This window comes from Rhinoderma darwinii, chromosome 3, assembly GCF_050947455.1.
Source record: "Rhinoderma darwinii isolate aRhiDar2 chromosome 3, aRhiDar2.hap1, whole genome shotgun sequence".
NCBI lineage: Eukaryota > Metazoa > Chordata > Amphibia > Anura > Rhinodermatidae > Rhinoderma > Rhinoderma darwinii.
In genome coordinates this window covers 244669822-244686692 of record NC_134689.1, presented here as the reverse complement: position 1 = coordinate 244686692, position 16871 = coordinate 244669822, and the positions used below count along the sequence as shown (strand labels likewise).

The following is a 16871-nucleotide window of genomic DNA, read 5'->3' as shown; positions in this document are numbered from 1 at the left end:
ATGAAAATGTTTTTTTATAAACTCGACAATCCCTTTAACTTACAATTTGAGCGAGTTACGGATCACTGGAAACTCCAGGAAAGCCTACTATGATTCCATTTATGGTGGAGTTTTTCTTTTATGCTTTTTCTGTATTGTAATGCATTTTAAATAAAGTAACAGAACCCTGGAGAGGGCTGCATTATTCAGTATATACATTAAACAACATAGTGAGCACCCATGTAATAATGATGTCCAATGTTTTTACTTCTAGGGTGTGAATGCTTCAATGAAGAACACAAACTCTATAAAACTTTATTTAACAACTACAACCCATATATCCGACCAGTAAAAAATGTGTCTGATCCCGTAACTGTACAGTTTGAAGTGTCAATGTCCCAGCTTGTTAAAGTGGTAAGACTATTATTAAACGTTACACGTTAACATTTTTATTGAAGTAAAACAGCTTTCTGTTATAGTATTTAATCTTTCTACTATTCTCTTTACCTGCATTCTTTTATCTTGAAATATTTTATAGAAAAGTCCTATGACAATACAGCTACTTAAATTACACATTTCAGATAATATTTACTGAATAGATATTTGTTAGACATCTTTAGATTTCTAATCAATTAGGTAATAAAGGGTAAGGCCCTATTCACACGACATGGATTCCCGGGCATGTGACGGACGTTTTTTGAAGCAGTAGGAACAATAGACCCCCAAATGGGGCTATACACACGGCCAATGTTTTGATGGCCCGGTAAACCCTATTTTCAGCCTTTCTCCTAGCCGCACGGCTCCCATAAAAGTCTATGGGGCCGTGTAAAGCACGGTTGTCACTCGGATGTGATCCGAGTGACGGCCGTGCTTTCTGCAGCACGTTCGCTCTCTTCTGCTTCTGTGAGTGCATGTGAGGAGGAGGGTATTTTTTTGCTCCCTGCAGGAGCGTAATCCCTGGCCACAGCGTTGCCGAAGCTGTGGCCGGGGATTTTGCTCCAGGAGAAGTCCCTAACTTCACTGTCTATATATGGACAGCCACGTCAGGGACTTCTCCTGGGACGTCCCATACTCCTGAAACGGAATCCCCGGCGCTGTGGCCGGTGTTTTAGTTCCAGGAGAAGTACTTGACTTCACTGTCCATATATGGACATTTAAGTCAGACTTCTACTGGAACGGTCCCCTACAGTGGCGCTATCTACAGGAAGGTAGGGTGGTGCCATCCATGGGGGTGCTATGTAAAAGGGGGCTGTGTAGAACTACCTACAGGGGGGCTGTGTGGCATTACCTACAGGGGGGCTGTGTGCTATACCTACAGGGGGCTGTGTGGCATTACCTACAGGGGGCTGTGTGGCATTACCTACAGGGGGTTGTGTGCCACTACCTACAAGGGGCTGTGTGGCACTACCTACAGTGGGGCTGTGTGGCATTACCTACAGGGGGCGGTGTGGCATTACCTACAGGGGGCTGTGTGGCGTTACCTACAGGGGGCTGTGTGGCATTACCTACAGGGGGCTGTGTGATATTACCTGCAGGGGGCTGTGTGGCACTACTTACAGGGGTGCTGTGTGGCACTAGCTACATGGGGCTGTGTGGCACTACCTACAATGGGGGTGTGTGGCACTACCTACAAGGGGGCTGTGTGGCACTACCTACAAGGGGGCTGTGTGGCACTACCTACAGGGGGCTGTGTGGCACTACCTACAGGGGGGCTGTGTGGCACTACCTATAGGGGGGTTGTGTGGCACTACCTACAAGGGGGGCTGTGTGGCACTACCTACTGGGGGCTGTTTGGCACTACCTACAGGGGGGTAGATTTCTGCCCATAACAAGCGACGATTGACGATATAACAAGTCAATCATCACTCGTTTCTAGGCCCTTATTACACGGGCCGTTGCAAACTGTATGGGGACGACTGATCGTTAATATGATCATTCCATTCCCATACAGTTTGCATTTTGTTGGCAGCACATCCCCTGTTTACACAGCGAGATTAAGGCTGCACTAAACATGCGATCACATGATTGCTGATATGTATACGTGGGCCAAAAATTGCGAACGAGCGTTTGGGTTTTGTAAATTGGCCTTTAGTCAGTGAAAGAAAATTTCACAGACTGCTCCAGGGACAGTCAAAGCTACTCTCCAGTGTTATGACTGCACCAAATAACCAGTTTAGAGTCAGTTTGAGCTTTAATTTGTCCTCCCATTTTCAACATTCTGCTATGTGGATTAAACGGATTGTCCAGGATTAGTAAAAGGGTAAACTTTTTTTGCCCAAAATAGCGCCACTGTTATTGCAGCTGTCTCATGGACCTAAAACGGCAATTCCAGACACAGCCCATGGACATGAGTTGCGCTGTTTCTGGAATCACAAGCAGACCCTTTTTCTAATCCTCGACAACCCCTTTAATAAAAAGTCAGGAATTGAGTGTAAACCTGTGTGTGTTGCAGCCAACCAGGTACCCCTGCACTGGCTCACATTGTGCCTAGTGATCAATAATACATTTGTTATTTACATTCCTCAATGGTAAAATGTACAAAGATTAAGGGCCTATTTACATCAGCGTCGGGCTACCGTTCATGGGTTCCGTTAGACCTTTCAGTTGGATGGACCGATGAACGGAAAGCCAAACGGAAACCATAGCTTCCGTTTGCATTACCATTGATTTCAATGGTAATGCTTCCAGTGCAATTGGTTTCTGTTTGTTTCTATTCCGTGAAGTTTCCGTTTTTTTTTTTTTCTGGAAACAATAGTGTAGTCGACTACGCTATTGTCTCCGCTAAAAAAGGTCGAACGAAACCGATGAGCGGAAGCCAACGCTGATGGGATATTTATCTGTAGACTCCCAATAACTACTAGTAACACAGAATCATTTTTAGGTAGGTTTGATAAATGTTTTGACTGAGATAACACTGTTTTCATTGCTTGGAACCTTTTCTTGTCACCATAGATGCATTGACAATAAGTTTAATAAACTAATTATATTCATGTTTATTGCCACCTTAAAAAATAAAATGAGCAATATACAAACAGCAGTCCTGGTATTACTGCTTCTACACAAATAGTAGTTTATTATATATTTTTCACTAGTATTAGGGTATGTTCACACGGCCTATTTTCGGCCGTTTTTCAGCCCATAAACGCCCGAAAAACGGCCGAAAAATCAGAAGCAGTACACCTCCAAATATCTGCCCATTGATTTAAATAAGAAAACTGTGTTCTGTTCCGATGGGCCATTTTTTTTTACGCGGCCGTTCTAAGAAACGGCCGCGTAGAAAAATGGCCAAGAAAAAGAAGTGCAGGTCACATCTTGGGACGTTTTTGGAGCCAAAAACGGCCATAAAAAACACGGCAAAAAACGCGAGTGGCTTAAAAAAGGTCTGAAAATCAGAAGCTGTTTTCCCTTGAAAACAGCTCCGTATTTTCAGACGTTTTTGACTCAGCGTGTGAACATAACCTTAGTAGTGAGGCTGAGGTTACTTAGAAATGAATGACAATTGTGGTCTAATAGCATCAAGAGACCAGAACATGGCTGTGGAGATTATTGCATTAACCTAACCAGTAATATATCAGTCATTGTCATTTATAGTTGTTTTCAACCGGATTTCTCAACTACATTTATACTAGTTTTAATAAGAAATAATATAACGTATACATAAATTGGTCTTGCGCTGTTGATAAAAGTCACTCTGTGTCCATATTCCTAGGATGAAGTTAATCAGATTATGGAAACCAACCTTTGGCTGAAACATGTAAGTATATACAGCAAAGAGAACTGTACAACGGTGTATCCCACATATACATGAGATTACAGTTTGATAGACAGCTCTCCTGTAAACCTACTATATGCGTGATTGTATGTGTATTATAATGCTGATGTTTGGGCGCTGTACACACACAGCAGCAGGGAATGAAGAGATATGCAGGATAATACCTCATGCACCCGATCATATTACAGATCTATGTTGTACGGATCTGTAATACGACACATATAGGAACCTAGGGGCTCTTACTATACCTTTGTGTGCCTCTGGTTTCATACAGAGGCACATGGAAGTTTTTTTAATGCAGTTTTGGCACAATGGTTGGCTCAGTTTTTTCAACGAAACACAGGAGTGGACGCAGAAGAAAGGAGATGCATCAGACTTTTGTTTATCCTTTGTTTCCTTCTAGATCCACTTCTGGGTTTGGCTGAAAAACAACTGAGACAAAAACAGGACCAAAAAATGCATCAAAACTGTGTGTGTGATTCTGCCCTTAGTCTTGTAACTCTTTGACTGCTGGAGAGCAGTAAGGGGAGATTCACACGAATGTTGCGTTTTTGCGCGCGCAAACAACGCAGCGTTTTGCGAGCGCAAAAACCATTTGACAGCTGCGTGTGTCATGCGTGTCTGATGCGCGGCTGCGTGATTTTCGCGCAGCCGGCATCATAGAGATGAGGCTTGTCAACGCCCGTCACTGTCCAAGGTGCTGAAAGAGCTAAATCTTTCAGCACCCTCGACAGTGAATGCCGAACACAACAGCGAAAAACCTGTACAAAAAAAAGATAAAGTTCCTACTTACCGAGAACTTCCCGGCCGTTGCCTTGGTGACGCGTCCTTGGTGACGCGTCCTTGGTGACGCGCCTCTCTTGACATCGGGCCCCACCTCCCTGGATGACGCAGCAGTCCAAGTGACCGCTGCAGCCTGTGATTGGCTGCAGCCTGTGCTTGGCCTGTGATTGGCTGGAGCTGTCACTTGAACTGAAGTGTCATCCCGGGAGGTCGGACTGCAGGAAGGAGACAGGAGTAATCGGTAAGTTAGAACTTCGGGTTTTTTTTACAGGTTAATGTATTTTGGGATCGCAAGTCACTGTCCATGGTGCTGAAACAGTTTAACTCTTTCAGCACCATGGACAGTGACTATCTCCTGACGTCGCGTACCGATAATTTTTTTGCCGGGATCGGCCAAAACGAGTTTGGCCGAACCCGGTGAAGTTCGGTACGCTTGTCCCGCTTCGCTCATCGCAAAGACACTCCGTTTGGATGTTCGGAAACAGAAAAGCACGTGGTGCTTTTCGGTTTTCATTCATCCTTTTCACTGCTGTTGCGCGAATCACGCTCGTCCCACGGAAGTGCTTCCGTGTGGTGCGCGTGATTTTCACGCACCCATTGACTTCAATGGGTGCGTGATGCGCGAAATACGCAGAGTTTTTGAACCTGTCGCGCTTTTTGCGCAGCAGACAAACGCTGCGCAAAAAGCACGGACTGTCTGTACTGCCCCATAGACTTGTATTGTCCATGCGTGCCGCGTGAAAACCACGCGGCCCGCACGGACCGAATACACGCTCGTGTGAATCCCCCCTAAGTGTGCTGGTACCTCTGCATATGAGTGTTGGCTACCTTTCTGCCCAAAATTCAGTAGGTGGTGGCAGCGAGTTGTGTATTTGGGATGTGGGCTGCATTGAGGGTAATTTATGTTATGCAATTTGAAACCGGAGTAGAAGGTAAATGCAAGGTTGAGTATGTGGAAATATGAATCCCTTAGGCTTTATTCAGACGAACGGGAATTACGTCCGTGCAACGCGTGTGATTTTCACGTGCGTCGCACGGACCTATATTAGTCTATGGGGCCGTGTGGACATGTGCGTGATTTTTACTCAGCGTGAAAAAAAGTCACGACATGACCGTTCTTTGGGCGTTTTGCGCGCATCACGCACCCATTGAAGTCAATGGGTGCGTGAAAACCACGCGCACCACACGGGAGCACTTCCGTGCGAACTGCGTGATTCGCGCAACAGCATTAAAAAGGATGAATGAAAACAGAAAAGCACCACGTGCTTTTCTGTTTACAAACATCCAAATGGAGTGTCATAATGATGGCGACTGCGCGAAAAGCGCGCAGCTGCGCATCATATGCTGCTGCCACACGGAGCTGTTAAGTGGCTTTTGAGCAGGCAAAACGCCGCGTTTTTGCGTGCGCAAAAACGCCACGCTCGTGTAAATCCAGCCTTACAGTTGCACCATGCTATGTATTGTTTACATCACACCTCAAGTAAGCTTTAATATTTTGAGAGTAGCATGCTCCTGTAGTGTATTTCATAATAGAAAGGAGGCAGATACCCTCTTTTGGTACATTATTACCAGAGTATTACTTGTCTTGTAACAAAAGGTTATTAATGCTAAGTGTTTAGAAAATTGAAAAACATATTAAATTATTTACATTTCTGAATAATGTCAAATGAATATCTATATCAGAAACTTTATTTTTTAAAGAAAATTGTTTTTCAGCATCTTCCATTTATGTCAAGTCTATTTATGACACAGCAGAAAGGTTGTGTGACCATGGGATTCTATGCAGTGCTAGGGCTCCCTCTGCAGGAGAAAGTAGAGACCAGATGAACCCTGTTCATTTATTGCATACCACAAACCTAAGGCCTCATGCACACGACCGTAGCCATGTGCACGGCCGTGATTTTCGGGTCGGCCGGGGGCGGAGTGTCACCTGCGAGCCGCCCGCAAATCGAGGGCTGTGCACATGGCCGCGGCCATTATTTTCTATGAGCCTGGACCGCACAACACGGCCGTAATAAGATATGCCCGTTCTTTCTGTGGTCCGGGCTACGGGGCCATGCACGAACCGTGGAAACCATGGTCTTGTGCATGGCCCCATAGGAATGAATGGGGCCGCAATTCTCCCGTGGATTTTCGGGGGAATTGCGGCCGCAAAAGCACGTTCATGTGCATGGGGCCTAAGACTTGATCTACATCACAATGTTTTACAAAGATCTGACGTGTTCTACCAGGGTGACTTTCCAAGTATGTGAGCGATCGCTTAATCACAGCCTGATATTGGGAGGCCATTGATTCCTATGTTGATCCTAGTCTTTATACCACTGCAAAAGATCTATTTGATATCGCTGTCCATAGGAATGTATTCAGTAGCTTGAAAATCTCTTCAAATTTGCTCTGGTCAAGAGATTTTCTAGTGATTTTATTTTTTTTATGGCTACATGCTGGGATTTCGGAGCGACACACTTGTCTGGAGCGATTTTGAAGAGCTTTTCAAGCTACTCAATACATTACTATGGACAGAGATTTATCACAGTGATTTTTTTTTGTAGTAAGTTAAATAGCTCTAGCAAAACCTAAAAATTGGAGTCTGACACACCAAAGTAAATATAAAACAATGTAATTTTATTGAAAAAATAAAATAACACACGTTTAAAAACAGAGATGATTTCCACAGTGCGGAAAGACAACCAGATTGTACAGAGAAGATAAGGTAATCCTATAGGTAATAGATGCCACAGTGTGGCCACAAGAAATCGAAATTACAACATATTACAAACATATACTATATATGTAAACAATAAATGACGCGATAAGAGGACCTGCTCAGCAACAACTAAGTGAATTCTCTATCAAATCCGACAGATGGTAGAAGGTGAATTTGTACTGATACTGTAATGACGAGCAATTAGCAAGATATGCACCAAGAAAAACATGGGGCACCCAGGATAATACCTGTGCTCATAGTAAGCAAAGTACCTGTATAAATACATGATCAAGTGAGAGAGAAATTTATATGTCCTGAATAGGATTAAATGCTGATCCTGAAAAGGAACTCTTACCCATCATAGAGGCCACCGTCTCTGGTGTCAACCCCGATGCGCGTTTCGGCCCACAAGCCTTCGTCTGTATTCAGAATCCTGACACTTCTGACTCTTTTCTTTGAGATTTCCAGCAAGGGAAACGAAATCTCGTTTACCTCCGTAATCTCGCGAGATTACGTGTGGCTTGCGGGAATCTCACAGAAAAGATTCAGAAGTGTCAGGATTCTGAATACACATGACGTCCAGGCTGGATTTCATGTGTATTCATTATCAGGACACTGGATTAACATTAATCTCTGTGTATGCGGCTGCACATCGCTGCTGTGTAAATCAATGGAGATGAGTGTATGACACTGACTGGTCATTGATTGGTCAGCGTCATACACGTAAACACGCCCAGTTAAAAACACAATACACGCCCAGTTGGACATACAAAAAAAAACGCCCAATTGTCAATTTCAAAGTCCATTTGCATATATATAAAATAACTCATAACTTGGCCAAAAATGAACGTTTTAAAAAAACAAACAAACGTTACTGTTATCTACATTGCAGCGCCGATCACATGCAATAGGAGATAGGGATTTGAGAATGTGGTGACAGAGCCTCTTTAATGGTGCTTTTACACAAAACTGCACTCCTTTTCTATAATGTTGTGGTTTTGACTTGCCCAATACACCTTGTAAAAGAACTTACATGTCAGATTAATTTCAATTACCATAATAACTATTCTCATCCTTAAAAATCAATCACTACTGGTCATTTACATGCAGTGGATAGATGCAATTGATATTTAGTGGTATAAAAGAAATATAAAAAAAAATGTTGCCATCGTATCAACAAAGCTCTGCTGTTCCCAATCACCTGTATCTCTTTTCGATAACTATTTACATGGTACTATTGCTATTCCTCCGTGTGAACATAGCCTAATTGCTAGGTGGTCATCTCTCCTGCTTACCCCTTGTCCCAGCTATGGGAAACGTTTTCTTGCATTCACATGACAGAATCCAGTCCTATTTTTGGCTCTAAAACGCAATATTGCGGAGTTGTGAATTAACCCTTGTAGTGATAGAACTGTTATCCACAGAGAATACAGTAAATTCTGATTCTTTATAACACATGTCTTCACAACTTTTCATATTTTCACAGATATGGAACGATTACAAGCTGAAATGGGATCCAAGACAGTATGGAGGAATTCAATTTATCCGAGTCCCTTCTGCAAAGATCTGGAAACCAGACATAGTTCTCTATAACAAGTAATTAGCTTTCTAGCTGACGTCAGACATTATACTAGTTGTTCTGTTGGATTAATTTTAAAAATCCTGCGCATGCTTATTAATGAGAAAAGGGGCTGAAAATGCATATAAGTATAATACAATATTCCTATAGCAATTTTCTCCACTATGTCTCCTCCATCAATTAGTGCAGTGTACGCTATAGACATCTAAATTGTGAAAAAGAAAAAAATGATCACCCCTGATGGAAGGTGCTCCTGCACTTGTAGATTAAATTCAACTGAAATCCCAGTCGGAACAATATATCAAATAGGGGTAAAAAAAAAAAAATGTAGGCAGACCCTGGTTCTGGGTCGAAACGCGTAGCTTTTATTCTAATTTTGTGACAGCATGTATGCCTTTTAAAATTAAAAAAAAATTTACCGTTATTTGATATCTTGTTCCGACTGGGATTTCAGTTGAATTGAATCTACAAGTGCAGGAGTGCCTTCCATCACGAGTGCTATTTTTTTTATTTTTCACAATTTGGATCGCTTCCACATCATTCAGCCGCCGGTGTTCACCCAGAGGGCTAGCAGACTGCCCACATACGGAGTACTGAGGCTCCATTGGTTTAATGATCGAGTTGTGCCGACTGCCGACCATCCAGCACAACTTTAAAAGGTGAGTGTAAGATCTCATTTTAAGCACATTACTGTTGACCACCCTGCAACAACAGCAATACCCCAGAGGAGCGCTCTGTGTCTTCTTTTTTCTTTCCATATCACTGCTATAGACATCTGAATGATGTCCAACTAGAGTCGCCCACAAAACCCCCTCCCCAAATTGCAGTACAGTGGCCTATCTCTGTCAATTCTTGGCAATACTGGCAATTCCTGGCTGAAGTGATTGCTGATTGGCAGTGAGTTGATATCCTCACACTGCTCCACCCACTCAACCTGCTGAAGCTCTGCGGTTTTGAGGGTTTTTAAGAGGTGCACTTAGTGTTCACTGTTTCATCTATATAAGAACATATTTTATCTGTGTGTGTGTGGATTAAAGTGCACTGTCTAATAACATATGCCTCATAAAATTTTGCGACCTTTTCATGTTTACGCCTCTGCCACTTTAAAAAAAAAAAAAAGTGGTTGGAGCTTAGAGGGAGGGGGAACGACCACTCATGGCTGACAAATTATCCTTTATGCCAGAAATTGACCTAAAGTTTAGTGCAAATCTACGCAAGCTCATAGCTGCCATAGATTTGACTTTGAAGCGCACGGATGGTAAGAAAGGCATCTAATTTACTAAGAGGCGTGCACTTTTTCATAAATAAGGGCATATTATTCCAGAGGTTTTTAGATTAAGATTGGCGTATGAAACATCAATCTTAGGCTGTGTTCACATCACCGTTCGTTTCTGCTGAGGGGTTCCGTCTGAGGTTTCCGTCGGGTTAACTTCTCAGAGGAAAGTCAAACGACTGCGCTATTGATTCCGTCCAAAACAACGGAACCCTGTCACAACGGTGACAGACGAAAGCAATTAGCTAGGTTTCCATTACCATTGAGTTCAATGGTGAGGGAAACGGAAGCTGTAGTTTCCGTTTGACTTTCCTCTGAGTGGTTAACCCGACGGAAATCTCAGACGCAACCCCTCAGCAGAAACGAATGGTGATGTGAACAGGCCCTTAATAAATTCCCCCAGTATCTGTTGTCAACAGTGGTTTGGCAATTGGAGTGTTTACAAAACTCTCAAGTAGTTCCTGAGAGCGCTGCTGCTTGCTTGTTACGGTAGCACAAACACATCCAGATTGGCTTTGAGATTAGCTGTGAATCATTCAACTAGAGAATAACAGCACTAACAGATGGTGATACATATTATCTATTCTCAGCACGTTTATTTTCTAAACTGATATATACTATACTTAAAAGGGAAGAAAAATATAAATCTGGTGTTTTATCTCACATTAAATATTATATAATGTGGTCAGTACATAGGTTCATATGACCATACCCAGAATAATAAAATTGTGGATGAATGCCAATTACGGCAGAGTGCCACAGTACAACAACCTTTGCTCTAGGATTCTAGTATATGAACTGAGATTTGTCTGGTGATACATGTCAATCTTAGTAGGGTAATAACTGCTAATAACATGACCATTAAAACAATTAAGAGGGAATACAGTTTGGAACGAGTTTGAAGAAAATAATAGGACTTTTTACAGTTAAGACTTCGCTCACATCTGCGTTGGGGTTCCGTACATGGGTTCCGTCGGACCTTTTCGTCAGGGGAACATATGAACAGAAACCAAACTGAGACAAACAGAAACCATAGCTTTCTGCTTGCATTAGCATTGATTTCAATGGTAACGCATCCGTTGCAAATGGTTTCCATTTGTCACCGTTCTGTAAGGTATTCCTTCCGTCAAAACAACGAAAACCTTACAGAACGGTGACAAACGGAAACCATTTGCAACAGATGCGTTACCATTGAAATCAATGCCAATGCAAACAGAAAGCTATGGTTTCCGTTTGTTTCAGTTTGGTTTCCGTTCATGAGTTCCCCTGACGGAAATGTCCGACGGAACCCATGAACGGAACCCCGACACAGATGTGAATGAAGCTTATGCCCTAAAATATTATTATTCCAATTACTGTAGTAAGAAAAAGCTTCTGCGGCACTTTTCCATAGCTATGATCAAAGGCTGTGTACATCTTTGGAAGGAATTAGAATTTTTATTAAATCAATGTATTTTTAAGTAACTTTCAAATTTACTTGAAACATTTTTTTCCCCCAAATGTGCACATGGGCTGTTACTAGCCAGAAACATGTAAGTGTGAGTGCACTATCTCTCTTGGATGTCTGTTGTTATTAGAAAATTGACTGCAATAAAAATGTCTAATTTTAACTGGAGAAGTGTTCGAGAAGCTTTTTCTTACTTCTTTGAAGCTCGGATGACCTCCATGTATTGGCGAGCACATCGTCCCCTTCGTTTTTGAACAGAGACTTAAAGGACATGTGGGTGAGTTGATCGGTTTTGATTTTTTTTTGCTTATTAAAATCACTCCCTTTACAAGTCCTGTAGACCTGTCCGTAGAATAGAGGCTGTCATTTTTGTTTGCAAAGCATCATGCATCTGCTGACAAATCTGCAACACAAGTGCAGTGAGTTTGAACATGCATGGTTCACTACAGGTTGGATCTCTAAAGCTTGTAAAGAGAGTCATTCTGATAACAACATTATGCCGGGGAATTGCAGTTTGTGCAAAATCCTAAAATATTGTTACAAGACTCCAAAACTATTTTTTTGTGGCAGAAATTATGGGTTGGTGTGGAAAGGGTTTCTTTTCTCCCAGACACTATATGAACCCGGACTAGTTCCAAAGTCCCCTTCATCAATGCAATAATTAGAAAGAAAGGCAGCACTCCACCTCTAAAAAATAAGGAACTTTTATTCGTCAATATGCAATGTTTTAGCTTACAGCATTTATCCTTTCTCAAACTCCTAAGGTGTAGCATTTGGGAGTCATCTTGGCTAATGGTAGCTTAGGGTAGCCTATAGGGAAACCTAAACATAATTGTATATGTATCACATATGACTAAATATATACAAGTATCTTTAACTTATTTCCATTAATTGAAATATTTTATGGTTTCAGTGCAATTGGGGTCTTTCAGGTGGATGATAAAGCAAAAGCAATATTAAAACACACAGGAGATATAACATGGATACCACCAGCTATATTCAAAAGCTCCTGTTGGATAGATGTGACATTCTTCCCATTTGACTACCAGAACTGTACCATGAAGTTTGGCTCCTGGACATATGATAAAGCAAATATTGATCTGGTTATGATCGGCACAGAGATGAACCTGAAAGAATTCTGGGAGAGCGGAGAGTGGGTCATTATCAGCGCCCCTGGATACAAGCATGAAATTAAATACAACTGCTGTACAGAAATCTACCAGGATATTACATATTATTTATACATCAGGAGGCTGCCATTGTTTTACACTATTTACATGATCATCCCTTGCCTTCTCATTTCCTGCTTAACAATCTTGGTTTTCTACTTGCCATCAGATTGTGGGGAAAAGGTGACATTGTGCATGTCTGTCCTTTTATCACTTACTGTATTCCTCTTGGTTATTACTGAAATTATTCCTTCAACCTCCTTGGTGATTCCTCTTATTGGTGAATATTTACTTTTTACAATGATATTTGTAACGCTTTCCATTGTTATAACTGTATTTGTACTGAATGTGCACTACAGAACTCCTAAAACGCACACAATGCCCGAATGGGTGAAGAAAATCTTCTTGGAGAAACTCCCAAAAATAATGTTGATGACCAGACCATCGAAAGAAGACGTAAATGCTGTCAAACCAAATTTTATTGGGGATAGCTTCAACATAAGTAGCATCAGCAGTTCAGAGATTAGAAGCTGTAATGACCAGTTCTCCTGCCAGGATAACTCCTGTCCTTGTGGACAAATAAAAAGATTATATACATCAGACATTGCATGCAACCTTACACGGGGGTCCAGCTTGGAATCGGTGGACAATCTCATCTCAAATTCAATATTATCTTCAGAGATAAAAGAGGCCATTGAAAGTGTACATTTTATAGCAGGGAACATGAGGATACAAAATGAAGCCAAAGAGGTAAGAGAGATTTTCTGTGTAACTATATATATATATATATATATATATATATATATATATATTTATTTATTTATTTATTTATTTATATTACATGTACAGTACTAATTCTACAAATCTGCTTAATTATAAGGACAGACTGCACCTTGACACATAGGTCACGAGACCTTGTTAGCTAAAATAATATAGCTCTTTCCAATATAAAGTTGTACAAATAAACTGTTATATAGTAACTAGGTTTTCATAAGCAGTACAAGCTTCCAGTTTATATCTGAGCCATGTATCTACCTTTGTAGACATCAAAGTTCAATTGGAGAGGTTACAAACTTAATGGCCCTCATTTATCAACACTGCCCAACAGTAAAAAGTTTTTTGTTGCCCTTAGAAACCAATCAGAGGTCAGTTTTCATTTTTCTTGTTTTTTCAGTATTGATAAATGAGGCCCATTGAGTTTTTTAAATTATGAAGATCCATTCACTGTACTATTATTACTACAACCAACTTGTGGATGTGAATACCAAAGTTTAACAACCCTGTGAGTGAAAATATTCCTCTGCTCAAAGTCGGTACATTTGGGTCACTAAAGTCTACAAGTAAATGAAAGCCAGGGCCTGAGCTTGCTAGCAATTATCATCAGTATTAAAGTAATTACAATGCTCGCATTTATTTACAGTTATAAGAACAGTAACATTGTTAATAAGGTTGAAAAAAGTTCATTAAGTTTAACCTAATATCTTGCAGAGTTGATCCAGAAAAAGACAAAATAAAGCCCTATGAGGTACTTGTCAATAAGGCCGGGTTCCCACGTAGCATAAACGCTGCAGAATTTCTGCAATGGAATTGTGTGCGGAAATGAAGCAGCATTTACAGTAGCAGCAAAGTGGATGAGATTTAGAAAATCTCATGCCCACCCTGCAGAAAAAAAACGCAGCGTAAACGTTAATAAATTGACCTGCAGTGCGGAATTTAATTCTGCAGCATATCAATTTATGCTGCGTTTTCGTTGATTTCCTGTTGCTGGTTTTCCCCATTGTCAATGTGGATGTAAAACCCGCAACAGAAAGCCAAGTGCTGCAACTCGCAGTGATTACGCAGCAAAAATCGCAACTCCAGAAAAAAAAATCATAATTACCCAGAACGCTCTCCTTCTTCCTGCAGTCCGGCCTCTTGGGATGACGTTTCATCCCATGTGACTGCTGCAGCCAATTACAGACTGCAGCGTCACATGGCCTGCAACGTCATCATGGGAGGCCGGATTACGCGCAGAGAAGAGGGTAAGTATAGTTATTGGGTTTTTTTTCAAGTGCTGCTTTCCGCAGCGGAAACAAAGCCTCTTCCTTGATGATGTCGAAACCTTTTTTCTTCTAGACATAGTGAATGTCCCATTGTCATGGTTGCAGGTCTAGGTATGGAAAGATCATTAGATTAAATCTCTATACTGTGTATTTAGATATTTGTACATCGTGATTCGATCACTCATAACCTGTCTTTCTCCAAACTAAAAAACCCAAGATTGACAAACGAAATTAAAATAGCTTGGAAAGAAGCCCACACAATAGTTATACAAAACCTTTAGAAAAATCTACATTCATTAATTTAAAAATATGCATTGTATAAAGTAATACCAATTCTGATGTTCTTCTCATCTTTAGATCCAAAATGACTGGAAATATGTCGCCATGGTAATTGATCGCATCTTCCTCTGGGTGTTTATACTGGTCTGCATCCTGGGCACTGCAGGACTGTTTTTGCAACCATTGGTGTTTGGCGCCTGAAGCAGAATTAAAACATGAAAAGTATTCTTTGTGTTACATGCATACAGTGAATATATATAAAGGAAGCTGCTGCATGGGCATTAGAAGAAAAAAAAAATCATAGAAACTAATTATTGTAAAAATAGAACAATAATAAACTTTCCTCATATGTGATGCCACAGCCCTGCTACATTGTAGCTGTATGCTGGTTTTCTAGTGTGTTTTTTATGGAGGGTCAAGAGATTGCTAGGTAAATTAGGGCACGCTCACACATAACATTTTGCGTGGACTCCATCTTGTATGGTAGGCGTCCATTTTGGATCATTGGAATCCATCTTTTGGCCTGAAGGAGCCATCTTGAGATTAATAAGTAAAAAGTAATATGTCAGCAGCTGTCTAGAAGCAATTCTATGTTATGTGTTCTTGAATTGAATGTTTTATTACTCTTGTAAGGAGCAGATCAATTGTCTTTAGGACAATGACATTGTTTACCATGAGGGAGGGGGTCAGCCTGGAAGACGGGCTCTATTTAAATGATTTAATCTTATCTACAGTCTCCATTCTCTAGTGAGATAAGAAGTAGAGACAAATTAACTTGTGGGAACCTTGAGGGGTGAAGAATTATTATAATGCATTGAAATATTCTCATTGGCTGAATCAGAGTCATTATCATATTGTAGATGATTGGCTGAAATCAAAGCCGACACCTTTCCTGTCATGATACTTATATACTTGTTTGGATCAATAAAGAGCAGAGAAGGTTTTTGAGCATAAAAGCATGGTCTCTTGTGTCGTCTTTTCTCTCAGATATATATATCTATTACCTATGATTTGGGAACTGGATAAATCACTGGAGGGCGGGTATCGGTTGACATTCCGATTACAAATTTCAGTCTAATATATTTTGGCCCATGATTGCGTTAACTGGTTGTCAGGACTTGCTGCTTTCTATCTTTTGTTGGTTTGTCAAGGATTTGCTGTAGTTTTGTCCCATTGAATTTAATGGACAAAACCTCTGCACAAAGCACTGCTCCTTTATACAAACCACAGTTATCAATTGCAGCAAAAGTGTAACAAGTAAACCACATGTATTTAAATTGTAACACCATTACATATAAAACAGAAAAAGGTAAACTCCAGAAAAGGTTATCCTATAAAATCCTTGCATCCCTGAAACTGTTATTACAATAAAAGAAAAAGAAGACCATAGAAAGAAATCAGGGAATGTCCATTTAATTACTTAAAGGGGCTTTCCCATCTTAGTCATTTATGACATCTCTCTGTGACCTGCATCTATCAGACATTTGTGGATATGCCATAAATGTTTAAGATGGGAAAACCCCTTTAAAGTGGCAAAAGAAAATTTTAAAAATCAAGTTCTTATTTTTAGGCAGTAAATGATGTGTTACATGCTATAGAACAATCATGTCATCTATCGGTAATAAAGTAGACAATAGATATCTCAGTTTGGTTAAAGATGACTATCTTGTGCCAACCATAAATAGCATGTATTTGTATAATAGTGCCTGTGTCATTTATGGTGATATATTTTCTTTAACCCCTTAAAGGCTTTGGAAAACTTTGGTGCCTGTTTTTTTTTATAAAAATGTATATATTTTTTGATACTATTCACTTTTGTAACATAATTTTATTAAAAATGTTGC

General features: G+C 40.7%; 1 protein-coding gene across 1 annotated transcript; it reads left to right on the top strand.

Annotated features, from left to right (window-relative positions):
* The first annotated feature begins 276 nt into the window (after positions 1 to 276).
* Positions 277 to 15895, top strand: LOC142748013 (neuronal acetylcholine receptor subunit alpha-3-like). Its single transcript, XM_075855132.1, has 5 exons — positions 277 to 393; positions 3689 to 3733; positions 8725 to 8834; positions 12451 to 13456; positions 15106 to 15895. Exons 1-5 carry the CDS (start codon positions 373 to 375, stop codon positions 15226 to 15228), a joined length of 1305 nt encoding a protein of 434 aa, XP_075711247.1. The 5' UTR covers positions 277 to 372; the 3' UTR covers positions 15229 to 15895.
* The last annotated feature ends 976 nt before the right edge of the window (positions 15896 to 16871 follow it).